A 17117-nucleotide genomic window follows, 5' to 3' on the forward strand; every position below is an offset into this window, starting at 1 on the left:
CAGTATTGACTGTGCTACGTCAATTTGAAAATCCAGATTTGGGCTAAAATTTTGAAAAAAATTTATTGTCCTACCCCTAAAAAAAAATTTTTTCTTCTTTTTTTGCATTGCTTTGCAATTGAATAGCCATAAATTATCCTGTTTTGCAGTAAAAAAGTGAGTAGTCATGGTACAAATGTCACATTTCAACAACATTTGTTGACTGTTTTGTACAAAAAATGGCTTTTTAGCACATTTTTTAAACTTTAGATAAGTAATTGATATAATTGAATTAGGATACCTAAGTCCGTATCCGGCGTAGAAAATTAAGTCAAGTCCCGAGTCCGGCTTCGAAATCTGTTTAGTAACCCCCGTAATCAAACTAAAGTGTTAGATATCATTCCTCCGTGTGCGAGTCTCAGGGTTTGCATACCGTGCTTATTTGTAAGATTTGTGCTTATTTTCGGTTGTAGTGTCTTATAAAATATTAATGTGCTTATTTTTGAATAGGCTAATATTTTCTTCGTTTAACGACCATCAAGTTAATAAAGCTCAACAAAAGGTATTATGGCCTACCTGGCCCACAAACTTTAATCCTGACAATTATCCGATGGCCAGGTCTTACAATTATCTGGCCTTTTGTGGTGTTCAGATTATTTGTTTTCAAATGCCCCCCGAAAAAAAAAATCCTGGATGCACACCGAGTGATCGGTAGAGTCTTAGCAGGTGGTAACCCTGGCTATTCCACCTTTAAAAATGACAGCGTCTGTGCAAGTGCATGTCGGAAATTAGAACTAGTAGCCCCACTACAGAAAAATAAAAGAGTCCCGAATCCGACTTTGCAGCTGTGATTCCAGGAGTGAAAGCTAAAAAGGCATCACGAAAGTTGTTTGAAATTTTCAGCTTGTTAACACAACACTTTCACAAGAAAAGCAAGGAATTAAAATTTCTCTGACGATAATATACAGGACAGAAAATTAAAAACAAAAAAGCAAAAGAACAAAAACCTCTCGGTACGCGACAAACAATAAAGGAAAGCGGAACAGTGACAAACACAGAAATTGCAGCAGTTAAACACTTTCACAAGAACAGCAGCTTCACACGTTGATTAGACTTATAAGGGGCAGCACTTGACTATACTGTCATTACTTTCAAAAGCAAACGCTTACTAGTTAACACGACAAATTTACATATTCCCCATAGTTTTTTATGGTAATTCAAGTCGGATAGCGGTTAGCGGCTATTTTTCTGTTGATAACAAGAACAAACACTGATGGAAAAGGAGCAGGCAAACGCAGCACGTTACTACAGTATAAGGGTCAGGGTATTTGAATTAGGGTCGGGTTTAGAACAGTGGTTCTTAAACTTAGGTGCGTGGAGCTCTATCGATTCGCGCAGTATCTTTTTTGTATACATTGACTGATAATTAATTCATAAATGCAAAAGAGTTACTTAGCGTACATTAAAAGTTATTTCTAGGCTATGGATTGAATAAGTTGTTATCAAAGCCTTGTGACTTTTTTTAAACACTGATTGGCTGAAATTCTCTGCACATTTGTGAGACATATTCAATAGCTGTACTGTTTTACAGCGAGCAAGGTAAACCAAAAATAAAACAATATATGTAGCATATTAAATCGTCATTTACTTTAAAATAATACAGAAACAAATTGCAGTTTTGTTAACAGTACAATATAATCGACAAAGTGTGGCTTTTTCTCACTAGGCTACTTCGTCTGTTACAGTAACCTAGCAATAACAAACTTAAGGTAATCCGGAACTATAAATCAATGTGGTTTTCAAATAAGATTGTGACGCACAACGGCGTTTGCTACGTCACTAAACATTCTAGAAAGTTCAATAGATACAACGACCGCTGGATGGTAAGCAGGTCAAAAGTAGGCTTTTAAAGTCTTCAAACGAACTTTTTCTGTTTAAAAAGTAGCGGGTACTAATTTAGGTAAAGTCATGTTAACGAAGAAGAAGGTAATTTTTACCTCTGATTGCATTATTCCGCTATATTATGGTGAAATGATTTTAAGCTACGGCAAAGCAAAATAATAAAAAAAGGATTGGTAAAAGTAAAATTGTTGGTAATTTTGCGTGATATATTCAACCATGATTTAAAAAAATTCATAACAAGTAAGAGCCTGGTTGTTAGTGGATTAATTAGGCTGGCAAAGGTTCTCAGGAATCGCCAATGAAAACATCTGAAAAAAGAACTAAGAAGAAACTAGTTACAACCCAAGGCATGACATCCTTGGATAGAAAAAGCGTTCGACGTCGTGTGGGGCGGCAAGATCCTAGGGTTGTGGGTTCGATCCTTCTGCTAGCTGTGGGTTTAGATCACTGAATCATTTCGTTTCACTTGCTCGACGAATTTCTGAGCGCCCGGAATGGATTCCCGTTCGAGGACACCTAGAGCATTGTCCAACTCGTATTGCAGGGACTCCTGACAAAAACACAAGGGGGTTTAGGTAAACTTGACACATCGAAAAATGTTAGGTTAGTTTATAAATCTTTAAAAAGGACAAAACGCCAAAGGTTAATGTAAAAGTTGAACATGAGAAAAAAGCTTAAAACTTTTCAGACGGGCGCAATTCGATTTTTGATGCCAACCACTGGCTTTAAATAGATAACAACCACTAAAAGACTTTAGTGGACAGCCACATCGGATAGCGTTACTGGTATAACATTCTTAAAAAAAGGTAAAAAAATATACCTTCTCAAAAAGATATAAAAAAGTTTCCAAAAAACCTTGTGTTAAAGCAAAATGCTATACACTGAAAAACATATAAAATAACTTTTAAAAAAAGAGGTTTTAACATTTATCATTGCATTGAGTCTAAATTAATCCGAGCATTCCTTAACGAACTAATCGACAAACTTTAAGGGACAACGCAACACACTTAAAAAGACGGGAAATGACCAGTTTGATTGTGGTGAAACAGATTTACCAGCTGGAGTTAAAATAAAGTTTGTTTAACACTGTGTATATGAACCAGCCACTGATTTTTGTGTTTCAGCTGACACCATTGCTAGTCGACAAACTTTAAGCGACAACGCAACACACTAAAAAAGACGGGAAATGACTATTTTGATTGTGGTGAAACAGATTTACCAGCTACAGTTAAAATAAAGTTTGTTTAACACTGTGTATGGACCAGCCAATGATTTTTGTGTTTCAGCTGACACCATTGCATTAAATTAAAACTAACATAATTCTTCAAATGGCCCTGGTATCACATCTTCAGCATATAAAGGCCTATCTACTTTTAAGACTTTTTTCTCTCCTTTTACTTGGTTTTAATTTAACAGCTTTTGTTTTGAGTTTTATAGTTTTTGTTTTACTTGTTTTTTGATACTAATTATGCATGTCCCTGCAATTGAAATGTGCTTAACATTTTCAAGTTTGATCATTCCAATGAGGCGATTTTTAGACACAACAAAACAGTTAAGTCAAAAGTTAACTTTTAGGGCAAAATAGGTCATTACTAAGGCCAAAAAATAACCGCCCTTGTTTTTAGCGTTAAATCGGGCATGGCATATTTTTCGCATCCCATATACTGTGCAAGGTTTTGCAGTTTTGAGCGAAAGTCAATGTTAAAAAACCCAACAGATGTTGTTTACAGTACAAAACGGTGTCGTACATAGATTTCAATCTGTTTTGCCATGGCAACCGGCAAGCGTCATTCTATCAGCCTTTCGGCACGGGACATGTGCGTGCCGTTTGTAGACATTGGCAAATTGCGAGATCAATCTGTTGGCGCCAAAGCGATATTCTGGTTAAATAAAAACGATCTGAAATTCAGTAAACGCGCCTTTCATATTTTAAGGTTTAGCAATAAAAAAAGAATCCTGGCAATTGGGCACGACATAAACGTTACAGGATCAGCTTTAAAATGCTAGGCCTAAATTGGAGTCCAATTTTGGGGTGGAAATACCGAACTTTGAGGGTGGAAATTTGTAAAAGTGTGGTTATTTCCACCTTTTAACTGATGTTGAAAAAATCGAACAACCTCAGTGATAGAATTTACCATGCTCCGTGTTTTGTTCAAGCCCACCAAAGGATGAAAATTAACATGTTTTAATTTTCTTTTCCGTAAAATGCATTTTTTAAGAACAGCATATAAGGTATAAGGTAAATTACCCAAATCCTTCCTTTCTCTTCAAAAACACAAAATGTAATAACAATAAATCAGGTGACGTTGATTGTGCCGTCGCAATGTATACACTTAAACATAATACGTGTTTAAAGTGTACGTTAATTTTACACCGAAATCAAGGGCCTGCTTGCATCATTGATCGTCAGATTCAGTGAGTCTGCGATGGCTTTCGGTGTACTATTTATACGCAAGCCGTAATCGTTGGCCAAAAAGCAGCTTCAGAAGGGCTAGATCACAGTTGTAAACACACATATGTGTGTGCATGCTTCATTGTATTAATTTGGTTGTTACTGCCTTACTATTACTGGACACATTACTTTGTTTGGTACCTTATTAAAACGAATTTTGTCTGGGTACCTATAGGCAAAAAACGTCACTATACGTATAAAGCGACGAATCACCGCCGACGTAAAACACGACTAGCAACAAACCTGTTACAGGATTTGGTGGGTCAAAAGACGTTAGTTCGATACGTAATGCAATTACTATCAACAACAAGCAGACTATACGACGCAACTTCGTATTGTCAAAACGATTTGCGCCTCTCACGCGGTAATTACTAATCGTAGGGAAAACGTGGTGAGCATCAATAATGCATTACTCTTGCGCTTCGATTTTTGAGTCTGCTTCGTAACCCGATCGAAATCACACGCGTGGACAAACGACGGGACGATTGTATTGGTAATTAGAAAAGTCCGTTAATTTCAAATCGGGGAGAATATCCCGCTACCAAGTTATGGTACTGACAAATTTGGCCTAATACCTTGATTGCCTAAAGTTTCGGATATCGGTATCGGAATATAATAGAAGTTTCGTTAACCATAATTGGTAATTAAAAACTTAGGATCTTCAACGGGATATGTTTAAAAATGATAAAGGATGGCGTTTTGATAAGCTGCAAAAAACAGGACAGCCCCGATTGTTTAAATGCTCTTATTAAAAACATTAGTAAGAAAAAAAGCATATTGCTACGTCGGTCGTATCTCTCCAATACATACCTGAAGTGATGGCGAGCCGTACACGGCGTTGTAGGTCGACCTTCTGTCAGCCCGCAAGCATAACTGAGGATGGCGAGAAATCTCGTTGGCCAACTCGACGGCAACTGTTAAAGCTGCGAAAAAATATATAAACGTTTTCTGTGTGTTCTTGTTCAATATTAATTATCACGAATGACGGGTAAGATCGAAAAGAAAAGGGAAATCTGTCAGGTTCGGTTTGATCATTTCAATGTTCGGAGAAGAATTAAAAGAGCTTCAAAAATTAATTTATGTTTCAAAATAAATTTGCAATGTTTGCAGCACCTTTGATTCTTGTTGGTGTCACACTTTTCTATCAAAAATATCCCATTATCTAAGCGAAAAACGTGAAGCGACCGGCGGAGTCCTAAAATCGCAAAAACCTAAAATTGGTTTCGGATTACAAAAAGACATAACCCCAAATTAGGACGCAAAATTTTAGGCCGTATTCGTGGCATATACAATTTCGAATGTGGTTATTACGAGTGAGCGGGACCATGCTAAACAGGGCACTTCCTGAGGCTATTTAGAAATGAACAAATTAGAAAAATCAGAAAAAGTTGGGGAAAAAATGAAAAATGAAATAATACCAACATCAACCCAAACGCTGGCCTGACCCTAACCCAAATCAATATATAATCGTTGCATACCCGAGCGATCCGGAAAACTATAGCCACTTTATATAAATCAAACATATTCCAATTGACACATGTTTATCGTAGAAACCATTTGGCATTTTAAAGAAAAAACAGTTTTCTACAAAAGGAAAAATGATTTGTTAAAATAAGGAAGTGAAGTTGTTTTCAAAAGAATGGAGGTAGTTGTTTAACGCCTCTTGAATTGCTATTTAAAATTTTTTTAACGACGCGTGAAGTTAGTAAATATAGCACCCACCAGCTATCAAAGCTTTATCGTAAAAACTTTTAGGTATTTCGAAAAGCAGACGTTTTGTCGAAAATTTAAAGTGGTTTTATTGTTACTCCTGGACATTTTGCGCCCACCGTGGTTCAATATGTTCATTTTAAAAGATTTCACTACTGTGAAATTCTGTTCATGACGAAGAACGACAGAAATTTAATGGCAATTTATGTTACTAGAAAACGCACTACTTAAACAACTCCGGTGTAGTAAACAGGGTTTTAAGTTCGCGCAGTTGCGCAAATCCTTTCTTTACTTTTCACCCGCAAATATACTGGCGTAATTAGAATTTCATCAAAATATCAAAACAAAGCAGTTATATATATCCGAAGCAATTCCTGCAGTTTAATTGACATTCAGACGAGTTTAGTTACAAAGAACAATACCTTCAGATAAATTTAGCAACCGAACAGCAATAGAGGGTAAGCTCGTTTTCAAGGCAAAATCGAACAAATTACGTTTCTTTTGAAAATCACAAATTGCTTTCAGAAAAAAACAATCCCCACGTTGCGTTGCAACGTTATTGTGCAATTTAACATGGGCGTACGTCACAATAAGGGTATGCGCAAACGTCACAATGAAGTGCTGCATTGTTTTTTCTGACGTGAGGCCGTGTGACTAAATATCGAACAGTTAAAAAATCACTGCGTCAAAATTACGTTTCTCTACATAAGTCTTTGCCATCATGCAGATGACTATTTAGAAACAAAACGGACCTCATTCAAATACTATACACGAATAAATTCTAAAGTGCCATGTCCATTAGGGTTGTTCAAAAAAACACTTTTTTGTCAAATTTCAGTGGGGACCCCCTGGAATTGTTAGGTTGCGTCTGAAAACCCCACAAACCAAATCTGAGCACGTTTGGTTCAGTATTGACTGTGCTACGTCAATTTGAAAATCCAGATTTGGGCTAAAATTTTGAAAAAAATTTATTGTCCTACCCCTAAAAAAAAATTTTTTCTTCTTTTTTTGCATTGCTTTGCAATTGAATAGCCATAAATTATCCTGTTTTGCAGTAAAAAAGTGAGTAGTCATGGTACAAATGTCACATTTCAACAACATTTGTTGACTGTTTTGTACAAAAAATGGCTTTTTAGCACATTTTTTAAACTTTAGATAAGTAATTGATATAATTGTGTGAATTACTAAATGCACCATTATGTTAATGTTAATTGGATGTCATGTTTGCTGCATCTACTTTATTTTAAAATTTTAAGCCAATTTTCATACATAACAGCCTAACAAATATTGTTGAAATGTGACATTTGTACCATGACTACTCACTTTTTTACTGCAAAACAGGTTAATTTATGGCTATTCACTTGCAAAGCAATGCAAAAAAAAAAAAGAAAACAAATTATTTAGGGGGAGGACAATTTATTTTTTTTTAAATATCAGCCAAAATCTGAATTTTCAAATTGACGTAGCACGGTCAATACTGAACCAAACGTGCTCAGATTTGGTTTGTGGGTTTTTTTAGACGCAACCTAACAATTCCAGGGGGTCCCCACTGAAATTTTACAAAAAAGTGTTTTTTTGAACAACCCTAATGTCCATATTAAGTGTTTAGTAACACCAACATGACTAGAACTTAATAAGATAGAAAAACTCTAATCTATTAGTGCGCAAATCACTTGCTAAAGCAGCCTGTTTATAACGAAATGTTCAAGCACACTAATATGGCAAGAAATAAACTGGGAACAGAAACTCAATAAATCGATTAAGTTAGAAATAGCAGATTTGGAATTCAAATGTTTATATTTTATAACGAACACAAAGATGAAAGATCATGGACCGGATATAATATCATGCAGTGACCTAATTTGACTAAGCGAAGGAAACGCACACACAAAAACTCTGTATGAAGTATATAGTAAGCTTTTTAAATTGTCATTTGGTTTAACATTTTATAAAAATTCGTTAGTTTTGAAACACTAAGCACGGATCTGTTCATAATCTTCAGTAGAAAGCGAGTGGCCCAAATAATAGATTTTATCACCGTTACTTCGCGACTTCTTTTTTTCTGTTTATATAGCGTTCTAAAACGTCCGAGCGTCTAATGACTCGTTTTTATCTTAGCCTCACTTACCGCACTGATGATGGCAAAAAGAACTTGCCGAAACGTTCGTTAGTTTTCATTTAACAAAAATTTCCGAGAATAAAAACTATTAAAAAACATCTGCGGGCCTTAAGAATTTAAATGACGGCCCGGATTTGGCCCGCGACCGAAATTAATTGACCCCTGCTATAGAGCATACAGAGCACTGTTTTACAAATAAGTGTTTAAATAAAGTTTGTCGCACGGACTTTGCGCCTAGGTATAAGTATGTTATAGTTGCGTCTAGGGATGTCCGATAATAACGGTTTGGAGCCGATATCCGATGCCAGGTGATAATATCGGTTCTCGTCCGGTACTGAGACCAAACTATAATATAGGTATTTTAGCCATGAATTGCAATGCAACATAGCGACTCAATCTTAAAAGCAGATTTATTTGAAAAGGTAGGTTAACAACTGTTGGTAATTAAACGTGTTTTAACGCCAAAAAGCACTTCATTAATATCGGATTAGATCGCGACACTTACTCTAAATTATTGGGTATCGGTATGGGATTTAAATGTCAAGTAACGGAAATCCCAGCTTGCGTCTGCTTTTCAGAAGTAGATGTTTTTAACGAAGGCTTGTGCGCGATGTTTTTTCGTAGTAAGATTGCTCCATATGCTGCATGGAGTGCTGAAACTGAGCGGCGGAAAGGGAAATCGCGTGGTCCCGTCCTTAGTTTAAAGTCCCACAGCTGATCACAGTATAAATAAGCCATTATCTATATGCGCTCCAAACTTTAGCAATAAAACTGAAATTAGAATGGCACATCGTTGGAATGAAACACTCTTCGAAATAATATTAAAATTGAACTTATAGCTTATAGTCCTAATAAATTCTAAATCGGAAATAGACCTAAACCGACAAAATACTTAAATAGGCAGTGTAAAATCTGAACAACCTTTAAATCAGTGGTTCTCAACCTGTTTTCTTTCGTGGCCCATTTACGTTGCAGAAAAATTATTCGGCTGTAAAATAGCTTTAGAACACTGATTTCACTGTAAAATAGCTTTAAACAAAACTTACCAGAACATATTTCAAAACAAATTATTTATTTAACCGTGCATCAGTGCGATACTTGCGGCTGAATAATAAATTTACATTCCCTTTTAATTCCTCCCAAAGCCATTATCCTTGTAAAATTAAATATAATAACACAAATGAAACTAAATCTAGCTTTTTAAATTGGTCTGTGGCCCACCTCAAATGTTCTTATGGCCCACCAGTGAGCCATGGCCCACTGGTTGAGAACCGCTGCTTTAAATGATCAAATTCAACCACGAGTTGCCTCACTAATTCTACTAAAATTTCAACCCTAACCCAAATTCTAATAGTCTACTATAGGCCGTTCAAATCTTATTCCGATGGATTTAGGGCATATTCCGACGGGTTTATGCCTTATTCCGACGAGGTTAGCTCTTTATGCCGTAGATGTTACTATACGTATTCGGTTGTATTATGTTGTTGGTCCTACTGCTATTATACGATAATATTAATAGATAATTTTGCCTTAGATATCATTCTCCTATAGTGTTAGCTGTTAGGTCGTATTACGGGTTCACACAAACAACCTTGTCTAAACCACCGCAATAACAACTAACATTAATATACGGTTTAAATCTGGTGTAAAAACACGTGGAATTTCTAGCGAAAATGCTTGGGAGTGCGACAAAGCCTGTTTTTAACAAAGAAATTGTCAACTTAGAGTTGTATAGATACCTCATCTTTTTCGGTCAGAGCCCGTTACCGATACCTGATAACGGGTGATAGTAACAGTACACGTTTTTTCTTCTTTCAATTTACATTTCTTTAAAAACGGTGAATTTTGAACAGTCGAAGGGAAACTATAGGCTTTATCAACCCAAAGAAACGTTAGCCTGGTTACCTGGGAAACATCACCTTAATTGGTACATTTGACACTGATGGCAATGTTTGCTATTAGCTTAAGCGGGAGCAATTTTAGCCCGAAAGATCAGAAATCGGTATCAGAAAGCGAGCTTAGTAATTCGTACACGAAAGAAGCCAACGTCACTGAACGAATGTGACGTCATGGCGCTGTACCCACCTTCACCGTCGCGGGCGATCCGATTGGCCAGCCCGATGCGCTGGGCCTCTTCGGACTCGACGATTCTTCCGGTCAGTATGAGGTCAAGGGCAGTGGACAGGCCCACCAAACTCGGTAGCCGCGCCTGACGAGGAAAAATGAATTAAAAAAAGAAAATAAGTCACTTAAACTTATTTATTAGTTATTGTGTATAGAATTTGTAGCCTTGGTCATATATGGAAGGTCACTTTTTTACGGATTGTCTTAAGTTACATTGGAACACAAGTGTATTTTTACGCTGATGATGGCATGGGGTAGTGCCGAAACGTTTGTAATAGCAAAATGTAGATTTTATCGAATTTACTGGCTTATTATTGATAATAACTGGAATATTTATATATATATTTTTTATTTTTACTGGAATATTTTTATTGATATACTTAAGTTACAATATTTGTAAATGGCCGTACGTCTTATTCTAAATAGAGGAATCATGTGGCACTAAATAAAGACAAATTGTATTGAATTCTAGACAAGCTTTTGCACAACCGTGTTTCATCAGGTCAAAGTATCTTATGTTACAGATTTTATTACGAAATATTTTACAACAGGGACGGCAAATTTGTTTCACAAGGGCCGGGTAACTATAGGGACTGAAGTGCGCTGATATAAAATGTTGTTTGATCATGGCTTCACTAATGTTATTAAAAAATAGAAACGTTAAAAATAATTACAGAAATATTGAGTGAGCGTTTCAAAATGATCATTCAGCCTAAAATTCAATAAAAATTGAGTTAATGTTTTCATTTGAAAAATTGTTCAGTTAATAAACTTTTTGAAATCAGCTGTCGGCAGCTAACACAAGATTTACCCCGTTCGCAAAGAAATAAAGGAAAAATACGATATTATCGATTAACCGATATACCGTTCTAGCTTGTTTACAAGAAATACATATTTCGCCAAGGCGGAATTATCGGTTCTAGTAAAAAAGTAATTACCAACGTCGAGGTAGCAAGGGCTTATCCAGGGGTAGTCGTCTAACAACAACGTTTATGACGTTTGTTTCAGCGTACAAACTTGTTTATAATGTCACCATTGAGTTTGTGGCAATGGTCTTTGTGAGGAAATGGAAATGATTGTAATTCTACGACCGGTGCATACCCGTTTCGTAACACTGGCTAACACAATTTTGTTACGCGACTGTATTCTCTGAAAAAACGACATATTTCCCACATAATTCGTTAAGAAAAAAGTATATTCGAGTATCGACTCTGATCCGATATTATTGGACATAAATACAGCACTCACAGTTTTGCAACACGGGGTAAGAATTTTGTTACGCAATTAAATTCTTTGAAGCGACATACTTCTTAAGTATTACGTTAAGAAAAAAATATTCCGGTATCGACTCCGATCTGATATTATCAGACATCCCTACAGTACTTACGGTTCCGCCGTCGATAAGAGGCACTCCGAACCTCCGACTGAGCACACCGACGCGAGCCGACTCCTCGAAAACGCGCAGGTCGCACATTAGCGCCAGTTCGAGACCTCCGGCCACACCAAAACCGTTCACCGCCGCTATCACTGGCTTCTCGATCTGCAGGCGCGTCGGACCCTGGGCGAAAAAACACAAAAAGTAAAGTTTTTTTAAAATTTTGAGAATTCGAGTTTAAAGGTTTTTAATTTTCACTTTGGTTTACGTTCTTCTTTTGTGGCACAGATATACTATGTATTACTTTTGGTTCCAGCTACCGACAAGGATTAGAAAAAAAATATCGAATTTATAATAAACGCTAAATAGCTTGCAAACAACTCGGACAAAACCACAGCGAAAAACTTCACAAACAAAAAATACTGGTTTCTTTTCGACATCACAAAAACTAAATAGAAATCTGGGTGCTTTCAAAAACGCAGCTATACCGAAATCAGTCGGCCTATTTCAAGCATGCAGCAAGACATGGCCAGAATATATTAGCCCGTGGTGAGATTTGAACTCGCGATCGAGGCCATAAGAGATCATCGCTATACAAGTGTACATTACACATGTCTAGCGAACAAGGTACCTTATAGACAGGGTCGTACGTGATTAATGAACCTAATTAAATTACGGGATTTCGGCAAGTGGTGATATTTCGCCGTGACAAGTGCTGATTGGCAGAAACTGGCTCGATTGGAGAATACAAATTTAATTTAATTATCAAGCTGAAACTTTGTTGTGGCGTTATCGTTAGTTTCACAATTTGTGCTTTCGCGGATTGATTTTTAAGGTTAACGCCAATCGCTATGTTATCTGTTTTGTGTGTTTCGCTACAAGTTAGTAATTGCAAAATGACCTTTTGCCTAAAGCAAGTGAATTTGTACAAACAGTAGCACTGATAGTGTAAACAAAAATTAATATTTTATGTTTTAAAGGACTTGTAATAACGGCTGTAGTTTATTTAGGTTAACAAAACACGCCCATTACCCAAACTTGTTTTTTTTAAGACGGTTTTTAAGAACTGACACTTAACCCAAAACAGTTTCCAACAAAATGTAAAAACAAAACATCTAAAACCAACTTAGGCCGCACTAGGTTAATGCAGTAGCTCAAAGAATATCACTAATGCAAAAACAAATTCAGAATACTAAACGAATTGCAAAAAAGAAATAAAAAGTTTTTCCCATAAGGTAAACTAGTCAAGGTCGTTTTAAATTTATGATTTTGGTTCATCGATTTAGCATTAACGTTATTCCTAAGATTACTTTAAAAACAAGTTTAGAGACTGATGAAAATTGGAATTTAAATTGAAATATTTATTGATCTAATATAATATGCTACTAATGTAAGACCTTAGTAAGAACAGCTTGGAGTTAACACAACTACACATATAATAATAATTATCCATATGGTCCAAAGGGATTTAAAAAGGCCCCAAAGGACTTATATTACATTAGTAAACCAACTTAGTCTAGGATTAAGCACAGTGCAACAAATTATGGAATTTTTAACAACTGAATGGCCTAATATTACAATTTGCTAATTATTTATCATAATGTAAGCCTGTAGAAGCAGAATACAGAGATTAATAGGTAAAGCTAGTTGATTATTTACCACCAAACGCCCCGAACAGTTGAAATAATTAGATTTTAATTTGTAGCAAAATGAATGAACTAAACATGTCAAAACACTAATTCATCAGTCAAAAAACATGCCATTTAGAAAATTAAATATATGCAGCATATTTTAAAATATAAAAGCGATTGTCAATAACAGGGTTGCCACTCAATTTTATAAAAAAAAATCAATGATATCGAAAGACTATGGAAATAATTATTCGGTTTTTAGAAAAAAACATTAGTAGGTTTTAAAAAAAAACATTAGTAGCTTAAGACTTTTTTTAATACATTAAGGTTTAAGCAATTCATAGACGTTCAGAGAATTTGTGGAAATCTTGAATAAACATATATGCATTATTATATATATATATATTAAAATATATAGACATCCCTACATTAAAATATATAATATTATATAAAATATTATATAAATATATAATATTATTAAAATATATATATTATATAAAACAAATAAAAAGGTGCTAAATTTCCCTTTCCAAAAAAAACAACACACATGACAGGATAAAATAAAAACATTCCTTGTTGCACCAACTATCTTCACTAACCTTTATACAAAGCTGAATTTGATCAAACATAAAACTCTTTGAAGGCTGTTTAAATTACAAGGTGGTGTTTAAAGCGAATTAAGTTTTAAAGTTTGGTCAAACAAACTTTTTTACTATTAACTTTGCAAAACAAGCTAACATAAGTTGAAAAAAATATATATATTATAAATTGCAAAGCCAAAATTATCGAGTAGATCAACATCATCTTGATTAAGACGTTTTGATACTAACTGGGACACTCCATCTTATATAAGTGATGCTGGAATTACTACTTCTCAGGTCACATTAACTAAAGATAATACAAGCTTGTATCAAAACGTCTTATTTAATATGATGTCGATCTACTTGACCTTTTTGGGTTTGTAATTCATTCAAGCTACATTTCAGATCCATGCATAGTGTACCCAAATATAATATTTATATATATATATATACTATAGTGAAATTTCAAATTTCAATACCATTGCGCCATAGGTCTTCATGTGATTTTTTACTTCTTCGCTGAGCAAATTGTTTGAAGCCGCCAGTTCCTTCATATCATATCCAGCACAAAAGTGGTTTCCTGTGATAATATATTAAAGGAAAAACAACTAAATCATAAATATTAGCAAAACGTCAAAGCCCACTAACATCTTTATTAGCGTAGTTCATTAATGTATGATTTAAATACTTTTTATCTCCAAATATGAATTAACAGTTTTAATATAAAAACAATATTTGTAGTATAAGATATTTAAATCGAGATTTACAATCTTTGTAAAATCCTAAGGTACAAGCAGTAACCTCCTACAAAAACTCTCAGTAAATAACAAAATGATAATATGTAAAATCATTAAAACAATTAAAATGTTTAACAGGCAAAAATCAGCGGAAATATGAATGGTAACAAAACAAAAAAATCTTGTTCCACGTCAAGTGATTCTGATTAAACTCCTCAGTAAAATAAATTAGTCATTAGTAGAGCGATTATGTTTTGACTTGTCAAAAAGAGTCAAAATTTACACATTAGGTCAAAATTTGTCAAAATTGTTTCAAGTTATAATCGACTAAAATGCATATAAATCGATTACAAAATTAAAAAAAAAAATATAGTCAGCTTTTAAAAATATCATTCAGTTTTATTTTTTTAATTCTTCATTCAATTTTTGAAAAAAAATTAGCTTTGATTTATATTCAATGGTATGTTAACTGTAATCTTGATTAGAGCAAAATACGGTATACGCTAGCAGAATTAACCACCGATGCCTCTCTGATTCGGACAAATGTATTGAACAGTATTTGCTGTGTTTTATCGCTTGTGATTTGCAATTATCCCAATTCCATTTCGATATCTTGGTCTTTGTTAGTTTTCTGCAATTATTTTTACGTTGTATTTTAACTGTTTACACCACAATTTTTTAATTCAGCATTTTTTAGATTTGTCTTTTTGAAATGACAAAAAATATCAACTATATATGCATTTTTATGAGTTTTGCATTAACCCGAAAAAAATAACTGATTGTTGTGTTCGATTTGTAGTCGGTAAAACATCAAAAATGTGTGGTTGACCACGCCAAGACACTAATTCAGTACTTTAAACAACAATATGTAGTTTAAACCAATGTATTTCTAACAGGTCGAAATTTTGTTAAAATAAATTATTTTTTGGTCAAAACTTCCTATTTTTTAGGTCAAAAAATAATCGCCCTAGTCATTAGTAAATGAAAATATATTTGTTTAGATAAATATATACTACTTATATAAGAGCATTATATTAGTATGCAACAACACAACAAAAGACATAATTAAGGAGCAAAATAGAAAATAGAACCCTAAACCTGTGTTCTAGCAAGTGGTACAGTACCAAAGCCACAAGTGCTTCAACTGGATTAATATTCATTTAGTAAAAAAAATACCATGCACCACCACCCACTAAAATCAAAAAAAGTGATAAACATGCGACTAAGTGAAACAAATAAAAAATAAGATAAGTTAAATAAAACCCTTTTTTTCACGCTAAATATTTCATATTTTATTTATTTATCTTTCTAAATTGTTGAGGGTTTTTGGTAATGGCACAAACAATGTATGTCGATATTACGCACCAACGCCATGCAAAACAGCGACGTTGCTTTTTGTGTCATTTTCGAATGCTTCAAAAGCGACGCTCAGTTGGCGAGCCATGTCTTGGTTTACTGCGTTACGCGATCCAGGACGGTTGAGTCCAATTAAAGTGATTTTGCCCCTCTTGTCAATCGTGACCGGGTCCACAGCCGGTTCTACAAAGTTGTACAGAATTAAACATGAAAAATATTCAATTACTACAGGATAGAGTATAAGAATAGTATACAAGTATATAATTGAATTAACTATTATTCAAAAAAATATGTAATATTAACATCATGATAGTAATACAAAGATAATACAAGTGAGGTAAAAAACAACTTAACAATGTTTAACAATATTATATATGTATTCAAGCTCAAACAAATTCTTTGTATTTCATCAAAATCAAAAGTTTGCATTTTATAATAAACTATTGTACTAAAGTAAATAAGTAATAGTTTTACCTGATTCCATATCAAGTGAGATATTTCGAACAGCATTGTGCCATGGAACCGAGCACACTTTTCCACCAACGATGACATTTTTTGAAAACTGAGAGGCAATCATTCCAACTGTCCTAAAAAGTGTGCGCTCCATGTTTTATATTTTATTTCAGATTTTTCTTAAGGAGAGAAACATATTTATTATCAGTAATTATAAACAGAGATGGTAATAAATACAGCCCGTACAGGTTTACAAATTTAAACCATGCAAATAGACTAAACTCCTGTCAAATTATCTAGTTCAAATACATTGACTATTGACTAGGAATTTGCTACATATAATTAATTTTTATTGCACAGTTATATGTAAAAATGACCAAAAGTCAGAATTGACTCAAACAAGTCATTACATCTCTGACGATAAGTTGTATGAAATGACGATAAGTTGTATGAAATGACGATAAGTTGTATGAAAAGCTATAGTGTGTCCATTTATTGTGATAAAATCTCTAAAATCTCACTGCCTATGATAACTCAGAGCTTAATTTTTTTTTATTGGATAACATTTAATTCAAAATACATAACTGCACTTCTGCACAAGTAAATCTGCTTTTACCTATTTTGGTTGATACTTCGGAATTTGCTTGCATTTGTGACGACAATTAAACACGTATAATATTCTCCTGATTCTTATAAGA

General features: G+C 34.3%; 1 protein-coding gene across 1 annotated transcript; it reads right to left on the reverse strand.

Annotated features, from left to right (window-relative positions):
- Window positions 1-2100: 2100 nt before the first annotated feature.
- On the reverse strand, window positions 2101-16593 carry LOC146159103 (uncharacterized). The gene is made up of 7 exons (XM_083384667.1): window positions 16441-16593; window positions 15976-16149; window positions 14353-14453; window positions 11674-11844; window positions 10248-10371; window positions 5144-5256; window positions 2101-2431 (listed from the first exon to the last, which is right to left on the reverse strand). The coding sequence occupies exons 1-7, from the start codon at window positions 16571-16573 to the stop codon at window positions 2321-2323; spliced, it is 927 nt and encodes a 308-aa protein (XP_083240793.1). The 5' UTR covers window positions 16574-16593; the 3' UTR covers window positions 2101-2320.
- Between the last annotated feature and the right edge of the window lie 524 nt (window positions 16594-17117).

This window comes from Ascidiella aspersa, chromosome 3 (genome assembly GCF_963924565.1).
Source record: "Ascidiella aspersa chromosome 3, kaAscAspe10.2, whole genome shotgun sequence".
Lineage (NCBI taxonomy): Eukaryota > Metazoa > Chordata > Ascidiacea > Phlebobranchia > Ascidiidae > Ascidiella > Ascidiella aspersa.

What these genes read in the sequence shown, in the direction of transcription:
- LOC146159103 (XM_083384667.1), bottom strand. Translation starts at nt 16,573, where the DNA reads ATGGAGCGCACACTTTTTAGGACAGTTGGAATGATTGCCTCTCAGTTT. An exon ending in CTCACTTGATATGGAATCAG is followed by an intron (nt 16,150 to 16,440) that starts GTAAAACTATTA and finishes ACAACTTTGTAG; the next exon opens with AACCGGCTGTGGACCCGGTC. An exon ending in CTCTTATCGACGGCGGAACC is followed by an intron (nt 10,372 to 11,673) that starts GTAAGTACTGTA and finishes TTTCCTCGTCAG; the next exon opens with GCGCGGCTACCGAGTTTGGT.